General features: G+C 43.4%; 1 protein-coding gene across 2 annotated transcripts; it reads left to right on the plus strand.

Annotated features, from left to right (window-relative positions):
* Positions 1-1048: 1048 nt before the first annotated feature.
* Positions 1049-20054, plus strand: olfm1b (olfactomedin 1b). Of its 2 annotated transcripts, none has more exons than XM_029444311.1 (6): positions 1049-1552; positions 7620-7769; positions 8903-9058; positions 10892-11111; positions 15724-15830; positions 17878-20054. In XM_029444311.1, the coding sequence occupies exons 1-6, from the start codon at positions 1487-1489 to the stop codon at positions 18550-18552; spliced, it is 1374 nt and encodes a 457-aa protein (XP_029300171.1). In that variant the 5' UTR covers positions 1049-1486; the 3' UTR covers positions 18553-20054. The 2 variants fall into 2 exon arrangements, with proteins under 2 accessions (XP_029300171.1, XP_029300170.1); XM_029444310.1 differs by lacking the exon at positions 1049-1552 and adding an exon at positions 5745-6319.
* Positions 20055-23973: the final 3919 nt, after the last annotated feature.

Genomic DNA, 23973 nt, shown 5'->3' on the forward strand with positions numbered 1-23973 from the left:
GCTGGAGGCTGTGCAGGGGTGCATTTTTGGGTGTGTCCTGTCTTTTGTTAGTTCAGTATCAGTCTAATCAGGATGCGTCTGTCTTGTATTAACATGACCGGCACTCCTATGTTAGCATCAAATGGCAGTTGGCTTGTTTAACATAGGAAACTTTTACATCACGTTGAAGTTGAAGTGGAAGTTAGAGACACAGCGATAAGTGAGATTAAGATGCAATTTGTTCTGTCCATGCCACACAGTCCGGAGGAGGTCTAATCAATTAAATCAACAACTACCTGATAACCTAATAACTTTATACCCGGCGCAATATTCTAATGCTTGATTTTCATACAGTACTGTGTTTTAATTACTTAAATATGATGCATTATACACTGAACTCACATCATATGAACTAGTACGAATGTGCTTCAACTGAAAGAATATTACAAATACTTACATAGCAATGCATCAGTAATATTAATAATAGAAATGACATCCAATGACAATATGATATGAGGCATTATGTCTCTTACTACTTTTACCTTTGATACTTTAAGTACATTTCGCTGCTAGTAATTTGTATTTAAGTAAAATGATCAATTACTTTGAACTGTAATAGAGTTCTGCTACTTCTACTACAGCTGATTTATACATTTCGTCAAACTAATAACTCCAAGCCCACAAAATAAAACACAATTGAACCCCAGAAAAAGTATTTTGCGGGGTTGTAACTAGCAGATGCATGTTTTATATTTCCATTTTTATTTCAGACAAAGTAGCTTACTCCAAGAATGTTATGCATACATTATCCACGAGCCAATTAAACAGTCTGGGTCTGTCCTTCTGCTCGCTCTTGTTTTTTGTATCTATTATTAAATTGTTTTGTTGAATCACTTGTTGCAAATAGAATAAAATCCAACCCAATGAAGAATACATGTTGATTAGGCAACATTTGTTCTACTGACAGCCGAACAGCTAATCATTAGAGAAATGTATTTTCCCTCCTGACTCCGTGCCAATTTAAATCTCCCTCTCTTGGCGATGCAACTTCCGTTTCCAGCACCATGTACAGCGCCGTCACTCTCGTTTTTTTCACCGAGAGATTATACGGCAGCTTGAGGCGGGGAGGTAAACTTTTGGCAATATCAGAGTGAAGGTTCACAGCAAGTGTCTACGACAGTGTTTGCGCGTCTTCATCCCGATGTTCAGCACAGTCCGACGCAGCGATAAATAAGTGCGGCCACGCAGAGGAGAGCGCAGGGGAGAGGCACCGAAGATAAGGCTCCCGATATGAAATGAATATGCACAGAGACGATTCCGTGAAACACATCTGTCGCTTTCTGCTCCCGGGTTGCTGAGTGGATAACATACTTAGAAGAAATACAAGAGAGAACCGAGCGACTTGCAACGCAAAGAGCCGGGGAGGAACAGGACTGCTGTGCGGGGGGACGCAAAGGGACTCGATCTGCATGTGAGACCGCTGGTCCTCACACACCGGAGGCAAGAGATGCAGCCTGCAAACAAGCTCCTGACTCTGATTCTCCTCATCTTCATGGGCACAGAACTCACCCAAGTAGGTTTTTGTTTTTAACGCCATTTTCCACATCATGTATTAAAAAGATAAAAAGACCCAGCGGTTAATTGGCTCTCAGATTCACCGAGAGATTATCCGGTTACCTCGCGTACAGAGAATTAGCTCTCTACTCCCGTTTAAACAGATTAACGGCTGGGATTACATGATGTGAATACATTGTGCTTTGACGGGCGCGGATAGATCCAGCAGAGCCCCACCACCGGGGATGACACACCGGACACATATAAAGGGGAATTATTGCATGTTGTCGATGAATCAGCTGCAGGGCTGTTCTGATACAATGTGTTGCCTGTGGCTTTCTCTAGAAAAATGTTGAATTATGGGATGCCTCTCCACAATCAAATGCAGTGTCTCAAAGAAGGTGTTTGGAGCATGCTCAATGACCACAGTGAGACTTACGTGAGGGGGGGGGGAGAACATTTAGTCCAACAATGTAAAGCCACCCATGTTAGCAGAAGTAAACAAATTCACTGCATCTGTGATACTTTACTGGAGCTAATTACTTCCTGCAATCTTAAAAGGCCATGTGCAACAACACATATAATAGTTAGTGTTTCATTAAACTGTTGCCTTGATCACTTCTCACAGTATCATGGGGGGGGATTTATTTAGGCTATTACCAGGCCCTGCCACCACTGGATGGCAGAATTTGATGATTTAATTGCCCTTGCTTGAGCACACAGTCATATTTCATGGGCTTCACTCTTGTGTGAATCCAATTGTGGTTGGTAATTGGAGACTGCGAAAAAAAATAATAATCAAATGTGCCACAGAGGTACTATCAATAAATTAATCTCTGTTCCCAGAGTATCTGTAATGTACTCTACTCCAAGTGACAAACTCAATGAAATGTGTTGGAAGTAGGCTGCTGCCTGCAAACCCTGCTGGCCCCGATCACCAATGTGTGAGAACAATATTGCTGTAATATTGCCTTGACACAAATATGCCAGCAATTGATCGCGGCAAAATGATGAGAACTGTCAGCGTGTTGTGAAAAGTATTACTGGTGCGATTTGAAGCATCTAACGTGTCGGCCTGTAATCTGAACTGGACGTGTAGAGTGCAGCAGCAGAGGGCACACACAATGCTGACACAATAGAACAATAGCTATTTGCACTGATTGACGGAAGCCATCAGTCCGAGGCGGGAGGAAAAGAGAGCGTGTTTCATTTCGGGCTCCATGACAGTCGGGTTGGGGGTCCTGCACGGCGCGGGTCAGGGACCCACGTTACACTGACAGTGTTTCTCTGATGACCTGAGAGTGTGTGTCATCTGTTTGAAGGTAAGTCGATACAAGTCCACAGCCTCGCCATGTCTGCTCCCTTCCAGCAGAAGAGAAACACCAGAGACACTGACAGGCTCTATTTATACAGCCCCTGCTATAGAAACCTACAGTGCATCTCACTGTAGGAGGGCCTCTCCACATCTCTTTTTGAAGACAGATATAAAAAGTGAGAGGTGTATTCAGATATAGAGAGATGGAGAGCCTTTTATTGCCAGATTACTCATGAGGAAGAAAAAAAACCTTCTGGGCAGTATGGCCTCGATCTTTGATGCTGAACGGCGCTTTCTTAATGACCGTATTAAACACCTTGCTTCAAAAGTTTCACGCTGGTTTGAGACAGCGTGGGGGTAGCTGAGAATCTTTTCTTAACATCTGGCTGAGGGAGCGAGGAGGCGCCTGATTAGTAGCACACTCTCCTCTTTAATTCCGCCCGCATTCATTCACCTCTCTCCCCTCTGCTGAAGGATTTGGCCACTGCTCGGTGTTCACACAGAGAAGAATAGTAAGCAGCCAGAGCGGCATCTGCTCTTCACCTAGTGGCCCCCCCCCCGTGGCTTCAGGTCCACATCCTAAAGCATCTCACTGACACCTGACGACACAGATGGTGCTGCTTTGACACCACGTAACCCACATGCCATAGCTCAAACAAGCATCACGCTGAGGATTACTGTAAAACACCTGCACATGTTCAGGTTTTAAATGCGCGCACAATAAGAGGAGATAACAAATAGATTCAAAATTCACGGGAAACAACTTCATCTGCTTCGCCAACACGTCCACCTCTCAAGCCGAGACTATAAGGGCTCCGGCTAGGGACCATCTTTGGAACAGTTTAGGATTTTTAATGTTTGAAACCAGAGGAATCAATCGGGTTTTATGTGAGAAACTGAGATGGAGTCGAGCTGAATTCCAATACGCATGGCAGCTGGGGTTGAAGCTATTTATTATTCAGTATGGTTGGTGGAACGACGAAGCAAATGGGGAGAGAGGAAGCGAGCAGAAGAGGAGTAGGTAGAGATACGCAGCATTTTGTAGCTCACTTGCACACTGGAAACATGAACATGTATTACACTGGAGTGTGTCCATCCTCCTTTATATATACATTCTTAATAACACCTGTTTGCTGTAATGCAATAGAGTATAATATCCCAGTCAGAAATACTACTTTTATCAAGCTTTTTAAAATGATATTCATGTTTTATATTATAAAGATAATGCCTCTTTCTTTTACCTACCTTACATTGTAATTGGCGTCCTTTATTTTAAATACATCCAAAGACAAATCAAGAATCAGACAAAGACAAAAGGCCCGACGAAGATGTGATGGATTCAAATTGTGTGTCTGATTCTTAACTTTATAAATAACTTTGAAGACACACAAACAAGAATACATTCTCCTAAATGTAAATGACTTATAATTAGATTTTATATCAGACTGCAAACCTGCTTTTATTATATGTGCACATTTGAGCTCTTGTATACAGAAGAATAAGTGTTCATCTCTAATCTCTGTATGAATCCCTCTGATGATTGATTCAGTGCACCTGTCGCGTTCCTCCTGATGCAGCTGTGTTAAATACTCACTTTATATTAAAGGTTGGGACCGAAACTTTGAATCATTTGTTTCACCTCCATTAAAACGACATTTGATTCGCACCTGTGAAGCTTAGAAAACGAACTGTGCCCTTTTTGAAAGCCATGTCATTAGAGGCCGCTGCTCTGCACTGAGCGGCACCATATTACACAAGAGGACTAGACTGGACTCTGGACAGCAGAGCGCAGCGGTGAGCCGACCCCTGCCGATGCTTCACAGTAATCTGTGGAGCCGTCGCTGCTGTGAGCTCTCACCTTAAAGGTCATAAAGATGTGTGGGAGACAAGAGAGGGGGAGAGTTATGAAGGTGCACTGAGTGCGAACTTTGTCTCCATCTTTCAGTTTACCAGGAAAATGCATTATGGAGTCGACAGAAATAGCTGTGGCCACTCGTGGTATTCTGGGGACTTCATGTATAATGCAGGGCAACGATTTAGGCCATCGGGTGGAGCATTAGCCCGTAGGCCTGTTGATGACTTTGTCTCTGGAAATGAATTATTTGTCATTTCTCAGAGATATCGTTCTAAATAAAAGCGTGCACCATTTAACTGCACTTTGCTTATGCACATACAAAGTTATATAACCATGCATTCAATGCTAAACATGACATTTATACAATATAAAACCAATAAGAAGTCGCCACGTTTTCTTTTCAGTACTGGCTTTAAAAGCGTTTTTTTTTGTTACTTTTAGACATATCTTTGTTGCATATTTTGCAACGCTTCCTTGCATTTTAAAAGCACTTTCCTTTTGATTCCAGCACCACCAGAAGCAGCTACAAGATGGCGCCAGAGTCTCACGAATTAAAAGCTCACCCTGTGCTCGAGCTCAAGGCTTCCAGTCACCCATCAATAAAACATACCCAGAGCTCTGACACCCCTCTGTCATTGAAATGCGACATTCTGCACAGTTTCGTGTGAATGTTGACATGTGGACTTTGCTGTCCTACCCTGCAGTGATGCTTTTAGTTTGAATGAGCTTTAGCCCCATGCATTGATCCGGAGCAGGTTGATGGAGAGCCCCCCCCCCCTGTTCTTCTGGGACAGTGCAGAAAGACATGTCACTGTCCGCTATAAATAATCCCTCAGCATCAGTGTCGGCCGACCTCAGCCGCACTGCTCATTGTCATTCCCTCTGGGGACAGTCAGTGTCGGGCAGCTCCGGGCGAATCAGGCGCAATCCCAGATATTAGCATGAACGGACCCAAACCTGGCTGACATCATTGCGTCTGGCGATATAGATAGATCCGTAGTACCTCCCCCTTTCCTCCTCTCATCCATTTGGATCAGCCTGTGTGTGTAGTCAGTGGCACTTAATCACAGAGCGCACCAAGGCAGGAGGCGGACCGTCGGGCGTGAACGAAATAGTAACGGTGAACCGGAGAGGCAGCAGTGTGCGGGACAACGCAGGCAGAGGAGCTATCCAGAGGACGTTTCCAGCAGCTGCTCTCGGGTTTTTCCCATTCTTTCCCTTCCACTGGAGCAAGTGTTGCAGTTGTATCACCGTCCCGACACTTTCGTTCAGGTCGTCTCTATCGCGTCCGACTCCCGTGCTTCGTTGGAGATGTCCAAAAAAAGACCAGCCGAGCCGGAGTCCCGGGTGAAACAGCAAGCCGCACTGGGCAACATGACTCGCCTCTCTTGTTTCTCACCGGAGTCTGTAGAATGAAGACGGCTTAAAAAAAAAAAAAAGCGGGCAAGTCCAAGCAGCGCGCAAAGATGTCGGTGCCTTTGCTGAAGATCGGCGTCGTGCTCAGCACCATGGCCATGATTACCAACTGGATGTCGCAGACCCTCCCCTCTCTGGTGGGGCTCAATACTACCAAGCTCACAGCGGCACAGGGAGGGTACCCAGACCGGAGCACAGGAGTAAGTGCGCAAGTTTGGCATATTTCCTGCGGCTGGTTGGTTTTTTTTCTGAATGAATGTTGCAATTAAATTCCAATTCCAAGATAAGCAACATATGGGCGCGTTGGTTCATAACTAAGAGGAGCAATTATGTGATGCGCTTGCAAAGGGCATGCAGAAGTAAAAAAAAAAAAAGACTTCAGAGGCATCATAGATATCTTCCTTCTGTGTGTGATGTTGCTCCAGCTGCTGTCACTGTCGGTGTGAGTAACCGGCACTAAGTGGAAAGTTATCGCTCGGTTCTTATTCTCTGCTATTGATATAAATAAGAGCTGCATGCTGGGAAATTAGGAGATTGACATGAGACATTTAAAGGCAATCTTTTTTTCCCCCCTGAAAAAAACGGGAGTCCTCGTTGTTTCTTCCACAGCCTGTGTGAATGAGAGAGGCGTTCAAAGCTCAGGTACTGTTATAGAGTCAAGATGAAGCGTTTCTTTGTTTCTCTGTGAGGCTCCCGGCAGATTCTCAGCTGCCTCTGTGCCAGGATAATAATGTGAGCGCTCTGTCAAGTGGAGGTTTGCACTGAAATTTAGAACAATGGATGTTGAAGGTAGATAGTAATACAAAAGAAGAAGCAGTGAACTGATATGCACTCAGTTGTCCTGAATGTGCTATATTTGATTGTGAGAAGAAAGATTTTTACATGAGGTTCTTTTCATCATGGTTGTTAGTGACCAGCGTAAGAGCACTGACTGATATCAAGGCAGGCGCTTGATAGTGATGTGCTTTGTCTTGTCAGCGCATCATTTGGTAGAGAGCAGTGCAGCTGACTGTGGATGCTCCTCTTAGATTTTCACTCCTTCCCACTAATTGACTCAATCAGCAGCTCTGTGCAGTGATTTTTTTTTGTGCTTTTTATTGCTGATTCAATGATCTTTTTAAATGTCACTCACTCGGTCTCATCTGATCAGCAGGTTACTCTCTCTGACGTCGTACACACACAGCTTTCGCAAACCCTGCCCACTGAATAATATTAGCAGCTTCAACTGTCTTGATTGGCTGCATCTTCCCTTTGTGTGGCTTCAGAATATGGTGGTGCAAAACAGGTGGAGCCTGGTGGTGTGTGGCGTCCAGATGGAGATAAATGCAATGCAGCTTTAGCATCACACAAAACGCTTAATGGGCAAATAGCAGCAAAGTGACCTTTGCAGTTTCAAAGTCGAACGCGGTGAAAGGATGTGTTTCTGTGGTTCTTTTTCTCCTTTAGTCTGAGCTTTTTTTTCTTCTGTTTTGATCTATTTATCCCCTCCTTTGTCTCCAGGTGCTGCCAGCGAACCCAGAGGAATCGTGGCAGGTGTACAGTTCAGCCCAGGATAGTGAGGGAAGGTGTGTCTGCACTGTGGTGGCGCCCCAGCAGTCCATGTGTTCACGGGATGCCCGCACCAAACAACTGAGGCAGCTGTTAGAGAAGGTAATTACCGCTTAACTCCTCAGCAACTCACGGCCATCGAAATCAAAGTCACACAATACACAGAGTGACCTACTTTACCGCTTTTACCGACAAGACTTCACACACACATGTGCGCACACTCACAGGCTTACCCGTGTGTGTGGTCTGCCCGTTGGACACAAATAGGAATCATGCTCTAATGAGCTCCCTGGAAACCCAACATGCATCATGGGAGGCAGCTCACTCTGAGTTTTCTATTGTAACAGCACACATCTAATGATGGAACACACACACACACACACACACACACACATGTGGAAGATGAGTTGACAGGAACACATTTACGGAACTAGAACGGCACTCGGTGCAGTCACATGCTCCTCGGATGGTCCCAAGTCGTTCTTCAGACTTTGGTGTGTTCATGAGCTGCAAGTGGTAATGTAGAAACAACGTGAAGAAGACGATGCGTTGTGTTTTACTGCTCAACACGTTTCCTAGTTGGTGTTCCGACTTGTTCATGTGGATTTTCCCGGTCGAGAACTCACTTTTGTGATTATTCCGACACCACATGAATGCAGCACTAATGCCCTACCTTGCAAAGTCAATGAAAGCGGAATATAATTTGTGTATCCGCCCCGTGATTAGCATCCGCTCCAACATTAGATGGGTTCTTCCTTGGCCCGTACTACAGTTTTCCAATAAGTTTCATGATCGGTAGTAGTTGTTCCCGTAATCCTGCTGACGGACAAACAACGAAAACATAACCCACTTGGCGGTAAAAAATAAATAATGTACCCAATGGAGTTAATCAGTAAATAATGTGGAGTAGCTCGTTGATCCACACAAACAACATCAACAGATCTCTCCTGAATAATACAAGTTGTGCCAAGTTTCTGGACCACAGCAGTGTTGGAGAAACCAAATGTCTTAGCAGTTTGCGATCTACACTTCCACCATGTGTCTAGGGCCCCTGCCTAGTTGGCCTCACGTCAGAGTTTGTGAGTCACTGCAAGAAGAATGCCAAGCCAAAACAACATATTGACAGTCTGTTGCGTTTTCTCTGCGTCCCGTGCTCGTTGCTCTAATCAGAACTGTAATGAGGAGAGACTTATTTCACCACTCATCAGTCCTATGTGTCCCTATGGCACCTCCAGGTCCAGAACATGACCCAGTCCATCCAGGTCCTGGACCAGCGAACCCAGAGGGACCTGCAGTATGTGGAGAAGATGGAGGTGCAGCTCCGTGGTCTGGAGACCAAGTTCAGGCAGGTGGAGGAGAACCACAAGCAGAACATCGCCAAGCAATTCAAGGTACTTAGACAGATGTTCAGTCATGATGTCATAGCTGCTCCGCTCATCACACATTGGCCTTTCCCATTTTGTGTTTGTATGTTCCCACCGTGGAGATGCTTCAGAATTGACTAAAACAATCCATAATGCATGCATAATGAAAAGAGGTTCAATAATTGGAGACATAAACTCATTTCATATTGTTCTCTCACAACCTGCTCGCTTCATAAAACCATGTGATGGAGATTTAATACAACATGTTGCAGATAATAGTGAAATGTTGTAGCACAAAGACATCTGCACACGGGACACGCATCCTTAATCTGATCTGATCAGAGAGGAGACACTAAACCCTTTTTGTTTCCGAGGGTTTACTGTCCAATCAAAATAGAATAAAGCTATTTTGAATACATATTTAGCAGGTAGGGTCGGGTATCATTTATTAAGAAGTTGAAACTAGTGCTGAAATGTTGGAACTGACGTGCCTTAGTTTCTCTGGTAACGTATTTAGTTTGCATTAATGATATGCAGATTATTAACTAATGAACTGTTTGTTCTCAAATCAGTATTTAAAGCATTGACTAGTTGCATGATCGACTGACTGTTACAGCTCTCCATTTAACAAAATAACTTCTTGACCATGCATGCGAGAACTTTGAAAATGAAAGAAGTTAACAAGCTTACCGATTCAACGAGACATTAGATGCCACCTTTAAAAAAAAAAAAAAAACCAACGTATTTGTAACTCTGTGCCTCTGACACAGCTCAGACCGTAAAAGCGTCGTTGTTGGATACCCAGCCCTACTGTTGCAGCCACTCACACAAATGCATTGTTCCAGTTTCACCTGTTCTCTTACCTTTTGCACGCTTCAGTGTTTCTATCATCTCACCTGCACCAATACATCACCGACGCATGCTCCGAGGCCTCATGCAACCACATTCAGTGCATGTGCGCAATTGTCTGTAACATGTTTAAGTGCATAATAATGTGTGTGTGTGTGCCTTTGTTTGTGTGTCTTGTTAGCTAGGTTAGCAAGCTGAAGCCCCTGTCAACAGTCTGTCATTTTCTTGCTTGCAGGGCTAACTTTAAGACATGTAAAGAGAGCCACAGGGAAGAAGAGGCAGGTCAATTCCAGATTCCCCTGAACTGGGCCACAGTACTGAGAGCATTTGGGCGTCAAACAGTTAATTTACCTTTAGCACCATTAAGACTAAGAACCCCCCCCCTTCTCCCAAACCAACCCACCACTGATCTCTTCCTGCATGTTACTGCTGTCAAAGTTTTCCATTTAAAAGCTTTTTTCAAACGTAAATACATTTATCTTTATTATTTTTAAGATTCTTATTCTAATTGCTGTTATTCATTTTATTTTTATTTTGGCTTTTGTCTATGCATATTTGGTTATTCAACAAATCTATACGTAAAACTATAGACAGTAAAATTCGAGACACTTTGTTGTGTGTGACATGTAAAAGCATGTAACCCTTAATACGATGTTGCATTTTAAACGATGATGACCAATAAAGAGCTTTCCCAATTGTTGTCGGTGTACCGAGGGCTTGCTTTTTAAAACGGCTGGTCACTGCCGGGGACGGAGCCACCTGCTCTGCTCGTACCGGCGGGGGCGGAGAATATTTTACGGGTTTGTTTGCTCAGACACACACCTGCACAGACAAAAACACAGCTGTTCACACACAAACACTGAAACACAGACAGGGTCATCATGTCAGTGAAGAGGCAGCATAGAGTGAGAGTAGTCAGGTTCAGACAGGTGTTTTCTTTTCTTTTCCTTTCATGGACAGTCTCCTTTTGTCGCGCATGACACTCAACCGAGCTTATTCTAATCCTTTCAGGCCATAAAAGCGAAAATGGAGGAGCTTAGACCGTTGATACCAGTGTTGGAGGAGTACAAAGCCGATGCCAAATTGGTATTGCAGTTTAAGGAGGAGGTCCAGAATCTGACGTCAGTTCTAAGCGAACTTCAGGAGGAGATGGGGGCCTATGACTACGAGGAGCTCCACAACAGAGTGTCAAATCTTGAGGAGAGACTCCGAGCATGCATGCAAAAATTAGGTAGGCACAGAAAGTTGTTGGCACACACACTTTGCTTCAAACATGTGCATGCACAAACACTCCCACTGACATGTAGTATGTTGTGAGTGTCCAGAAAGAAAGGCATATTCAGAACATCGCAGGAACACCGTGTGCGATACTCGAGCACTCAAATGCACATTACACATGTCTCGTAACACAATCGCAGTTTACACTCTATGGTTTAGTCCGTAAGTGCTCGCCCTCTAACAGACTTTGCTTTTGGTGTACTCTCAAGTGTTCAAAGTCAACCAATAGTGAAGTCCATGACAGGGCTATGCATGTACTCATAGAACCAGAGTTACATCCAGGTCACTTCTATATCTTCTGTACTGTCAACACCATTTTTAATTCATTAACCAAACTAAAACATGTTCTGGGTTGCAGCCCTTAAGTTTGAGGATGTGCTGTTTTATGAGACACAAGACACAATTTGAAGACATGGTAACACTTCCTATGAAGGGCATGTGTACAATGCGTTTATAAGGCTTTATAAAACTCTTTATAAATGTTTCTCATCATGCATGACAACTTCTAACAAGGTTTATATAAAGTATTATACGTGGTGAGTTATAAAGACACACACGGACAACTGGTCTAACGTATCGTAGCAGGTTATACATCCTGAGTTTATCATCAATACTTCTGTGAGCTACGAGTAAAGTGACAACACTGAATAAGGTATGATGTTATATAGAACACAATGAGGACGTAAGCTGATTAGCCATGTCAAGTCATTATTAAGGTTAGGGTTATACTTATACTACATTACGTCCACCTAAGACTTTATAAACTTGCATGATTAATAAGAAGCATAAAGTGTTTTATAAATGCGTTATAATGTCTCGTCAATGTGCTTATAATGCATTATACACACGACCTTCATGGAAAGTGTTACAGACGACATTGTGATGGACATTTTATAGAATAAATCATTTAATCGTTGGTGACAGTCCTACGAGGCCCCCACATGTAGAAGTCTGCATGAATCTGTGGTAGCGTCGCACAAAACTGTCTTCCTTTGATGAAATAGATGGGCTGTTTAAATACATGATTTGGCATGAGATGTTTAACACAGTTTCACAGGTACACACACACACACACACACACACACACACACACACACGCACACACACACACCAATGGAAAGCATACAGAGGAAGAAAGCTGCTGCCATCACAGTTATCTTTGCTGTTAGCCCCTGTCTCAGTGTGTTCTGCTTCACACCTCTGTCAGAGCCCACAGTGCTAATACATGCACACCCACACTGTAGTGACTAAGACATATTACAAGAGCAGAGACACTTACACGCTGCACATCACGGGTATATTGTGTCCCTGTTTCTAATTATTCACAGTGCAAGGTGACAGAGAGAGACACTGGGAGAAAGACACTTTTGCAAAGCCTACTTTTCATTTTGGGACAGCAAGTGGAGACACAGAGATTTGTGTTTAAAAAAGCAGACACTTAATCTCACTTCCAAGTCAATTCTTTCTCCCAGTCACACACACACACACACTTATTTATGTTTTACTGGTCACATCTGCTGTCACTACCCACCAGTCTACTCCATGTTTTCACTCTCAATGAAATGCACATGCTGCTCACACCAGTGGTCAGGCAGCCAAAGATAGGAGAGCGGGGCAACTTTGGGAGTTACTCCAGTGTTTCTGGGTGTGTGTGTGTGTGTGTGTGAGATCAGATGAGATAAAGGCGAGGTCACCCCGCGAGGGACTGGCTCAGGCAGAACAGAGGGTGGCTATTCCTTTCATCCTCACACGATTACAGAGGCACTCATGCATAGTGCACACAAATACACTCCACTACACTTCCATTATTGAGATTAATCTTGAGAAGGTCACTAGCGAAATTTGCATCCCGAGATCAACAACAGAGGAAAGAAAAATAAAGAGTGCCGGGGAAGTTTGAGTATTGAATAATAGATAGAGCGGCAGGAGGGATTGATAGAAGGTGGGGAGGGGGAAGAGTGATACAGTGAAGGCGAGCAGGGAAAGTGAAAGAGAGTAACTAGGGTCCCTGCAGAGCTGTCCTTCAGGCTCTTTTCTGTGCCGGAGAGCCTAACAGGCCGGAGGCTGCTGGGACACAACGGCCATCGATCAAGGGGACGTGCCAGCGTGCTGGGCAATAATCAAATAAATAAATCACCCTGTGTCAAACCCCGGCAGCGTGGAGGCACAGAGGGCTTCAGGCAAAGCCAGTCGCTTCACTTTGAAACACTGATGAATGAAGCAGGGAAGTCACACACACACACACACACACACACACACACACACACACACACACAACACACACACACACACACACACACCACACACACACACACACACACACACACACACACACACACACACACACACACACACACACACACACACACACACACACACCTCTGCTACCTGCTCTGCCTCCTTTGTTCTCACCTTCCATACAATTACAAGGTATAATGTTACAGCCAGATCCACATACTACACAATCAATGCTTCTCTCTTTAAAAACATCCTCTACAATATCTCTTTTTAATTTGTTTTCCATCGCCGTCTTCTTTATGAAAGAATATTTGGTTTCATTTAATTATTTCCTATTTAATTGCTGGGCTCTGGGAAAATGGAGACATCGCTACACACAAGTGTTCGGAGCAGACAATAAGACTTAAAAATATTCCTCTATAACATTAAATATTAACGACTAAATATGCTAATAATAAGAACATGACATCACTGAGCCCCGCCCACTTCAACCCAGTGAGAAGAGCACAGAGAAATACAGAAATGGTTTATGTGAAATAACTAAAAGTAAATATTAAATGTCCTTTAAACTAAATGTGACGAACATATGGAAGTGAAACGAAAGGCAAACATTAAAAATCCACTACAGTTTAAAGATTGACTTCCTGGTTAAACTTTGACCTATCATACTTGCAGTAGTTGTGCACACACAGTTTTCTTTTCCCTTTCAGTGTGTACTGCAGCTGCCCCGACACAGTTTGTACATTTGGGACATGCAGTCCTACTTTATTATTGCCATTGCATGTTGAACTTTGACCCTCTTGCACATATATCAGCTGCGCAAAGGATTGTGGGTCAGATTAGCCAGAAAAGCATACTGCAAAATGCAACCGGATGTGATAGGACTCGGGCTGTTTGTCACTACTTTCTGACATCTTGCAGACAAAACGATGAACTGATGAATGAACATCATAATCAGAAGATTCATAGATTGAAAAATTAAATAGATTACATTTTACCTCCTAATAAAGTCGTTTAGATAATCCGATTTAAAGCTGTTTTTTTAATATTGTAATACATCCAAAGTTCCCTGATCTCATCAATTACTCTGGTCGGTACAATATTAACATCACCGTCAAAACGACAAAATTAAAACCCACTTTGAAATTAACTGAGAACAAATAGTATTCCTCCTCAGGAATTAAGTGTTGGTTCTATATATAAATCCTTCTGATGCTGTTTTTCTTACATCAGCTCCACTTCCTGTTAGCTTTTCCATTTGCTCTGCCCTCTGCAAATTCAGGCCAAAAGGGGATTAGACCCTGCGGGCATCTCCAGGATGTAGATCCATCAGCGGGCTCCCCAGCAGCCTGCAGGAGTGCCATCTAAAGATAGAGGGCACGATTAGAGGAAAGAAATAAATAAATCAATGGCAAACGTATTACCGCGCTCTCTAATCCCACTGAGGGTTACGTAAGGGACTCAACCCCCCCACTAGAAATAGTAGATGCTCATGTGACTCGTGTGTTTGTCTCTCAGCCCGCCGCTGAGGTGTGATGCCCAAACGTACTCACAGGCACGACATGTGTTGCACATGGAGACACACACACGATACGCTGTTCTCCTGATAGAGAGAGAGAGAGGTTTGACCAGAGGAGACGATGAAAGAGAATAGAAGAGGAAAATAAAGTAAAATGATATATCACATCAAGAGAGATGCATGTTCTGGTGATGGGATGCTTCACAGAGAAAGATGTTAATGAAAGCCTAAAGTGAGCCACCGTCACACTCCCACTCTTTCAATTAGCATTTTAGAACGACTCATTAAATTCACGGGATAAAATTAACCCGTCAAAATCATCTAATTGACTTTTGTCTTGAGAAATTGCCTACGCCTCAACGAGTGGATGTGCTACAGCGGAGGTTTGAGGTATTGTGGTTTGGTAAAAAAATATAAAAAAGAAAAGGGTGAATGAGTCAGGGACCCAGCGCTAGTCTTGTCAAATTCACTTTAACACCTTAATCAACTCTCATTAAAACTACAGCAGCTTACAAGCAACAGCACACTGGAGCAGAATACAGCTTTCCCTCTCCTCCTCCCTCTTCCTCCTCCCTCTTCCTCTCACTTTCTCACACATCCACACAGAGAGAGCACAATAGGCATTAGCATGTGTGAACTGAATAATAAGCACCTTGTGTGCAGCACATCACACTTTTCAAAAGAGAATAGCAACAAGCTGGACATCGACTCCCTCAATCTTCAGGCGAAAGATTTAAAGTAGCAGACTTTGAATACCCGAATGTGTGTCGCCCCTCGATGTTCCTATTTCACTTCTTTCCCCTTGCAGCGTGTGGCAAGCTGACGGGCATCAGTGATCCCATCACCATCAAGACGTCTGGATCCAGGTTCGGCTCCTGGATGACCGACCCTCTGGCTCCTGAAGGAGATACGCGAGTACGTGCTATTTTGCTTCCACAACGAGTCTTGTTTTAGGCTAGTGGGTTCGTTCATATATCATTCATAGCCTGATTTATATAACATTTCATTCCTAAAATAAATGCAGAAAATATATTTTTGTAATGGCTGTGGACAGTATTTTAATGGAGGGAAAAACTCTAATATGTCAACAAAATGAAACTTTATTTTAACCCGACTTCATCCAATGTGCAGGTTTCTGTTCTGGAAATGTTTGCAAATAAGCACATATTTAATAGGATAAAGCCTCATGTGCATATTTAAACGTAACAGTACAGAAAATAATTGCTTTAATGTAAGTAATCAACTGGGGAAGTTTCACAGTATTATTTAAATATTAAATATAGATATTAGACTAAACGTATCGGATAAATGATGAGATCTTTAGCTAAAATTATTCAATAAATGGCTAAAATAATTCTAATAATAATAGATAATGGTTGAAATAGCATTGCATACTCGGGCTAAATAATTGTTGGCCAAACAACACAAGACATTTGAATGTGTCAGCTTGGTTTTGGAAAATGTTGAATATTAATCTGCTGATTAATCTTTCATGAAAAGAGTTGTTAATATTCCACATGCACACGATTTGTTTGTTTGTTCAAGAGACGAGAACATGAAGACCTGCAACACAAACATTTTTTCTTGAAAGTAAAGAGTCGGCCTCGATCGCAGATGAAGGTCAACTCTCGCTGTGAAATGTAATAACGCTCCGTGTTAATTGGTCACCGTCCTTTTATCATCTGATTGCCATCTGATTGCAGAGTGGGGCTTCTGTTGGCTCAATAAATGGGCCGGCTTTCATTACAGAAATGCATTCAAATAAAATGCCAGGGATAAATCTATAGCTTTGCCCAGCAGACGAAGAAGAAGGGAGTTGGAAATAAAGAAAGTTTATCTGTTGGCTTCATTGTGCACATGTTTTATAAGACACATTAATAAGAGACGGCACTCTCGATGTCACGTGGGAGGAAAAGGGATAAACACTTGAGAAGAACCAGCCCGTTTGCTTCCTTAAGGCTGCATGTCATGACAACCCAGGGTGTATGATATGTATATTTTAAAAGGTACTGCTGACTAGGATTATATTTAGTATACTGCGAAGGCAACTTTATTTTGTAGAAACTAATACATTTTGAAACACATGAAAGATGGGCTGCATTATCAAAGGGCAGGAGAAGAAGAATGAGTGTAATCGACAGGGGCAGACAGTTCTGCTCCATTTCCTTTTATCTCTTGGTTTCCATACCTTGGCTTTTTTTACTGGGCCCTTTGAGATCTGCTTCGTTGATATGAATCATTTTTGAGTCGATCACAGCAGCTCATGGAAGCAGGTAGGGGAAGGGCTTCAGGTGTCTCCCTGAAGTGTTGTCCCTCTGAGACTAAGGAAGTGTTTGAGTCACGAGCAGCTTCGGAGTAAGAGCCCATCACCGCAGGGGTCAACAGGAAGCTGGGTCGAAGCAGCCGAGACAGAAAGCTTTTATCTGGAATGATGGGCATTATCCCTGCGGGGCCCAGCTCATGCCACCCTGGGGCTGACATGCTGACTGTTTGTATTCAGAAGCTGCTGGATCTCAGCATCGTGTGCTCCTTGAGAAAGTCTCAGTGCTAACCTTAGAGGGATGCTTGTTGAGGTTGTGATTTATTCTGTGTGTGATCTGCGTAGAAGATTCATAGTTGACACGCTGACGAGTGATGAGGGTTCCAGAGCCGCGGTCAAATAGTTCATCCTAAGTCTTTTCCAAACCACCTTTTCCTTGATTTTGTTTGAAAACCTCATGAGGTCCAAGGAAAGTCATAAAGAAAATTTATATATAACATGTAGAGCATTAGTACATTGACAAACTCAAGAATGTTTTAAATGTATCCATCGTTAAACAGCGACAATTCTGCCGCAAGGAATTGTGGGACGGCTTTATCTCCTTTCCTTCGGTAAAGGATGGTCCAGTGTACACTATGCTAAAGGAGATAAGAAACTAAGTTGATGCTAATTCTTCTTTCACCCTCTTGTCCTGGTGTCTAGGTCTGGTACATGGATGGTTACCACAACAACCGCTTTGTGCGAGAGTACAAGTCGATGCAGGACTTCATGACGTCGGACAACTTCACGTCTCACCGGCTGCCCCACCCGTGGTCGGGAACAGGTCAGGTGGTGTACAACGGCTCCATCTACTTCAACAAATTCCAGAGCCACGTCATCATCAAGTTCGACTTCCGCACCTCCTCCATCAGCAAGTCCCGGCAGCTCGACTACGCAGGCTTCAACAACGCGTATCACTACGCCTGGGGCGGCCACTCCGACATCGACCTGATGGTGGACGAGGGAGGCCTGTGGGCTGTGTACGCCACCAACCAGAACGCGGGCAACATCGTCCTCAGCAAGCTGAACCCCAACACGCTGCAGATCATCAAGAGCTGGACCACCAACCACCCCAAAAGGAGTGCCGGCGAGTCTTTTATGATCTGCGGCACGCTCTACGTCACCAACGGCTACTCAGGAGGCACCAAGGTGTACTACGCCTACTCCACCAACTCCTCTACCTACGAGTACATCGACATTGCCTTCCAGAATAAGTACTCGCATATCTCCATGCTGGACTACAACCCGCGTGACCGAGCCCTCTATGCCTGGAACAATGGCCACCAGGTGCTCTACAATGTCACACTGTTCCACGTTATCCGCTCGGAAGAACTGTAACCACGGACAAATGGAATACATACATAAATACATATTGTCTGTGTAGAGATCTCCCTATATACAAAAATATATCTGCGAAAGCAAAAGACTAAGGCAAGACCATTCTATTTATAATATCAAATAACGTTTACTGAGAGACTGCATCAAAAGTGAATGCAAAGTGGATTGAATGTGCATATACATGACACTGAAAAAATAAGTACAATTGAAGGGTTTCATTCCAAAATGTGATATTTAGAGAAAATAAATGCTTTATCAGTTAACATCACAACATCCCAGGTGATCGCTAATGAAACAGGACTGTTTTATATATAAAAGGTCTCGATATAACTTTAACAGTTACGCATAGTAGACTTTATTTTATATCATTTTGTTAGTGGTATTTTGTTTTGGAATGAAACTCTTTAATTGTTTGCCGCATAGAAAAATGATTGTAAAAGTAGACTTATATATATCAGATTTAAAAGAATAAGAACAGATGCCAAAAAAAATATCATCACGCCTTTTTTTTATATTATGGAGCATCGACCTAAGCTCGTCCGTGTGGCTCTGGATCTTCTGCAGAAATCCTCCCGGCTGAACTTTTGCTTTTGGTCAATGGGGGTCCAGAAAGGAAGACTGTCGGTGATGAACTGTTGGATCCCCCCCGGGTTCCCATGGACAGACAGAGACGTGGGAGCTCAGAAGACTTGACGGCCTAATGGGCGCGCTCTGTCATATCGTTTTTATCAAGTACAGTAGCAAATCAAAGTCTGTAGAGAAACAGTAACGACATCTCCGAAAAGACCTGAAGGCACTGACTGTTGACAGCTCTGTTGTTTGAGATGATTTCCCCGTGTTAGTGACTCTGTGTGAAAAAGGCTTTCTTTGCATGAGTGTTTTCTATCACTCCGGTCTGCTCTTCTGAATGTCTTTTGCTGTATGATACTATAAAAAAGGAGGGAAAGCGGGAGGGGAGGGGGGGGTGTAAGGTAGAATACCTGTGGGATTTGAGGATTTGCAAAGATCTTTACTTTATTTTCCCGCTTCTTTCTATTTACTTGTTGTTTTGTTTCTTTTCTGTTTCTTTACAATTATTTTCCCTTTTTCAAATGTTCTCGTATCACTGTAACTGTTGGCACTGGGGTTTGCGTCGCTGTATTTGTTTATTTGGACTGCGTGGGATGAATCTATCTAGCTCACATCTCTCAGAAGAAAAAAAACAAAAAAAAAAACAGAATGTATCGAGTATTGTATCCTGGGAACCAGGTCCCCCTAATCTTCAATTCACACCATGCGCCTGTAGTAGGGAGAGTTGTTTTTATTTTCAGAGGATAATCCTGTCTCATGTCATGTCCCCCCCCCCCCCCTCACACTGCTAGTGAAAGATAATGCTGTTTAAATGTATACCCTTGCAGAGGACAAAAGCTTTTCACTCTTTTTGCGCTTTGCTGGACATATGTTGTATCTGAGATGAGATAGTTAATGATTCATGTCAATAAAACAGAGAAATCTGCTGCTCGGATTGTTGCCTTAAAAGAAGCTCCAAGCTGCCGTGTGAAAGTACACTCAGTGCTGTGAACATGGATATACACTCCTACACTTATCTGTCATTAAGATTGCAGAGAGAGGTCACTCGGTTCTTTTATTCAGTTGCTGGAAAAGAGTATTTAGCACTTAAATACTCGTGTCACATATTAGAAGTCTAGAAGTGAAGCTTTATGTACCTTCCTTAAAGTTCACCACACTCAGGGGTTTTGCTGCTTTACAGCCTTATTTTGTCTTGTATGACCAGTTTATTCAGATTAATGTCGTTTTATCTGTTCTTTAGAACATAGGTCTCCAACGACCGTCCGCGACCTCCAGGTGGTCCATGGAGGTACTGCAGGGGGGGTTGCGAAATTGTTTGTAAATTGTTTGTTGTCAGCTTTGCTTTGCGCTTACACATTTCCTCCTCCGCTGTACTTCGCGAAGGGTGGCGACACACACCTACAGTCAGAGACAGAGTGAACCCCCCCCGTCGCACGGACCTCTTCAAGCCTCTTCTGTATACAATATATACAGTAGGGGGTCCCTGCACCACGCTACACCAGAAAAACGTTGAAGACCCCTGCTTTAGAAGAGACATGCACTCACTTTAAGGTTTTACAAATACATAAAACATCTGAACTCGTAAAGTTCTGGAGCTACGACGGATCTTATTATTAGCCCACTATTTACTTCTGTCACCTTGAAAAACACTACATATCTAATACTTTTATTGTTTGCTAGAAAGTAGGAAAGAATTGGCAGTCTGGCTCCGTACTCAGTCTCCGCCCTCTAGACATCTATTTTAAATTGCAAGGATTTTATCTGTCAGTGTCTAACAGTGTTGTAAGTTGAAAACCCCCTATTTGTGTTTCCATCACTTGACATTTCTTTTGTATGTTGTGATGTCTTCTCACTAAGGCAGAAATTGTCCACTTTTTGTTCACTCAACAATTTTATCTCCTTTGATCTCAACTCAATTTCCCTTACCCCCACCCTGGCCCTTTTCTCCCCCTCCCTTATCCTCCAAGCCAGTCTATCTTTCCCGCTCTTTGTTGCTCCCACTCCCTCACTGCCTTTTAGTCCTCTGATGTTTCAATCGATGAATAAATGATTGCTTCTATTTTCACTGCGAGTGCTTGGCCAACACATGCTGCTTTGCTCCCCAGAAAGAGTTAGAGATAGGATTTTGGAGACAGACAGAGAGAACAAAAAAAGCACAGAGACAGAAACATGTTCGGCGGAAGGTCTCGCAGCGCATGGCATGAGGAGCTGTCAGTCAGGAGTTGAATATATTTGCATCTTAAAGCGGTGACAGGCGCATCAAGAGACATAGCAGCACTTACTCTGGTCCCAGTCCCCCCCCCACCCCAGACACACGCATACGCCTGTGAACCTGACAGTTGCATTTAATTTCATCATTTTGAACGTCAGCTCTCTCTTTTCATTTCTGCACCGATGTCTTGTTTACTCCAGACTTAAAACGGTGCACTAGTCTAATGATCTTGCGCGCACTTGTCCTCTAAATGCCACTACTACTGCAGCAGTACTCGTGGGACTAAAGGACGGACACAGTGAGAGGTTTGACCTTGCTTTGGCCAGCTGTAAGGTCCATCATTCCCCCAAGGACAAAACCATTTATCAGTGATAGAAAGCTCAGTGTGTATGTGGGTTGCAAAAATGTTGCATAGCACTGCAGTTTTCACTTTATATCGCTGCACAAAATGTGACGGCGTGTTGTCACGATTGTAGACTTTTCCTGACGCCATCCTGTATCGTTTCCTTTGGATCTGACTCTCAGGTCTCTGTGGCCTCTTTGTACATTTAAAGGTTGAGTTACGTATCCTTCAGAACTCTTGACTGTCGGCCCTTTATTAAAGCAGCTGACACAAACTGCTCCTTTAAATTCTTATTTGTGCAGCTGCCTTTGCACTAAAGGGAAAGAAGTTCCTACAAATGTATGTAAAAGTGTGGGAACATGCGTCAAAAACATCAAGAGGATCATTGATCATAAAGCACTGGACAGGATGTTGGACTGACAACATGTGAAGCAGTTGTTGCATTAGTTAAGGATTGGCATCACCTGCTTCATTCACGCTTCACAATCAGCAGGTCATTCTTCAGCTGCTTGGCTCTCAGCTACCTCGTAGCACCCGGCACTTATCAGCAGTGGTGGGCCGTATTAAATTATTCCCCATAGTCTATTCTCTTCATTTCATAGCTTTCCTCTTGGTTGCGCTGCTTCCAGCCTCAGATGGAGATTTGAAGGTCTGGCCTTTATGTTAGAGTTTTTATCCAATCATATTTCAGCCATAATGTGTTGCCAGGGTCCAAGAGATCTGCCCTGAGGCCTTCAGAATCAACAGTGCGGGCGCCTGTCGCTTAAAGTGAACGGAGACAAAACTGTGATGTTAACCAATCAGATTCCGAGTTGGGGACACCGGGGCCAGCTAGCAGGCGTACGATAACGTCAGCACGTCCACGTCTTTTGATTGGATAGCACTATTGAGAGGCAGAGCTCTCTACATAGATTTCTACAAGCTGTTTTTTTTCAACCCACAATGGACTGAAGGAGGAGAAGAGATCGATTTGGTCGTAGATATAATTACAACGCCATTTTCAAGACGAACTTCTCAAGAAAAGATAGACATCGTGAGAAGAAAACGGCCAACTCCGACGCTAGCGAGCCTATCACAGCCGGGAAAAGGGTTTGTCCGCCACTTTCAAATCACTAACTACGAGCGGTACCCCCGAAACACAGCCTCCGAGAGGCACTGCACATTGTACTGCTGGGAATGCCTGCTATTTACAACTAAATGTTTCGTACATATTAATATAACTCTGTTGTTAGGGTGATGCAACGCCCGGTTATACTGCGTTTCTGTCTAAATGTATAGTTTCTAGAGCCATGGCGTCATAATGATGGTATTAAGAGGGGGAATAATTCAGGTAGGACTGTGTAGGACATCACTGAAGGCCTAGGTGTGAAATGCACGGCCCACCACTGCTTATCAGTATTTCTGACACCTCCATGTAAATGCTTTTAGCTGCTGCAAAATTCTCCCACCACCCCGGGTCAGATTAAGTAAAGAAAATTCAGACTTCGAACCGGCCGTCTGTGACTTGAATGGTTTATGCAGCGGTGCAGCTGTAATCACTACAGATCACAACCTGCATTTAGATGTTGGTGTCAAATACTCGACTTGAAAAGGTCAAATCACTACTGCAATAATAAAACTACCCCTCACAAGTTTCATTTCATTTTGAAACCAGAAGCTGCAGACACATTGGGTTTGGTTTCCCCCTAAAATTCTGCAATCCACCAAATAGTTACGGTTTGATTTAAGATATAAAAGCAGTGATAACATTTCCACAGCCGAGGACCTGCCCCGCCGCACTCAAGCAATTACTGTGAGCTCTTTCAAATTTAATGCAAGGTGACACATACGGACAATTTCTCAAACACACTCCTTCTTTTACTGTTCCATTACAGAATGTTCCATTCAGATTCATCACAACAGCGAGGAAACAAAACAGACGTGAAGCCGGCCTCACATTTTCATTGTGGCTGGGAGCAATCTCTGAGCTCAAACTATTACAAGCCCAGTGTGGGTCGGAACAAAAGACGATCATAAATCAATAGAACCGTAAAAAAAAAAAAAGGGGACTGAGGTAGAAAAACAACAGCAATAAAGACTGTTCATTTTAATTACGGTGCAATAAAAAGGCAAAGTAAAAACAACTCAGATGTCCCTTTTGCGATTTCTCAGTACACTGGTTTCGTTTACAATTGTGTCCTTTTCAGAAATTCAACATCTGCTCTGTAACAAAATGTCACCTTAGTTAGCATTTTCTTTAATGCACTGTTTTTTAAAAGGGTGCGTGCATGCATACACACTGTACAGCTGTTTGTAC

Source organism: Cottoperca gobio, chromosome 12 (genome assembly GCF_900634415.1).
Source record: "Cottoperca gobio chromosome 12, fCotGob3.1, whole genome shotgun sequence".
NCBI classification, from domain to species: Eukaryota; Metazoa; Chordata; class Actinopteri; order Perciformes; family Bovichtidae; genus Cottoperca; species Cottoperca gobio.

Coding starts and splice junctions, on each gene's coding strand:
- olfm1b (XM_029444310.1), top strand. CDS start 6,170: ATGTCGGTGCCTTTGCTGAAGATCGGCGTCGTGCTCAGCACCATGGCC. Junction 7,770..8,902: donor TGAGGCAGCTGTTAGAGAAG/GTAATTACCGCT, acceptor TGGCACCTCCAG/GTCCAGAACATGACCCAGTC. Junction 9,059..10,891: donor ACATCGCCAAGCAATTCAAG/GTACTTAGACAG, acceptor TAATCCTTTCAG/GCCATAAAAGCGAAAATGGA.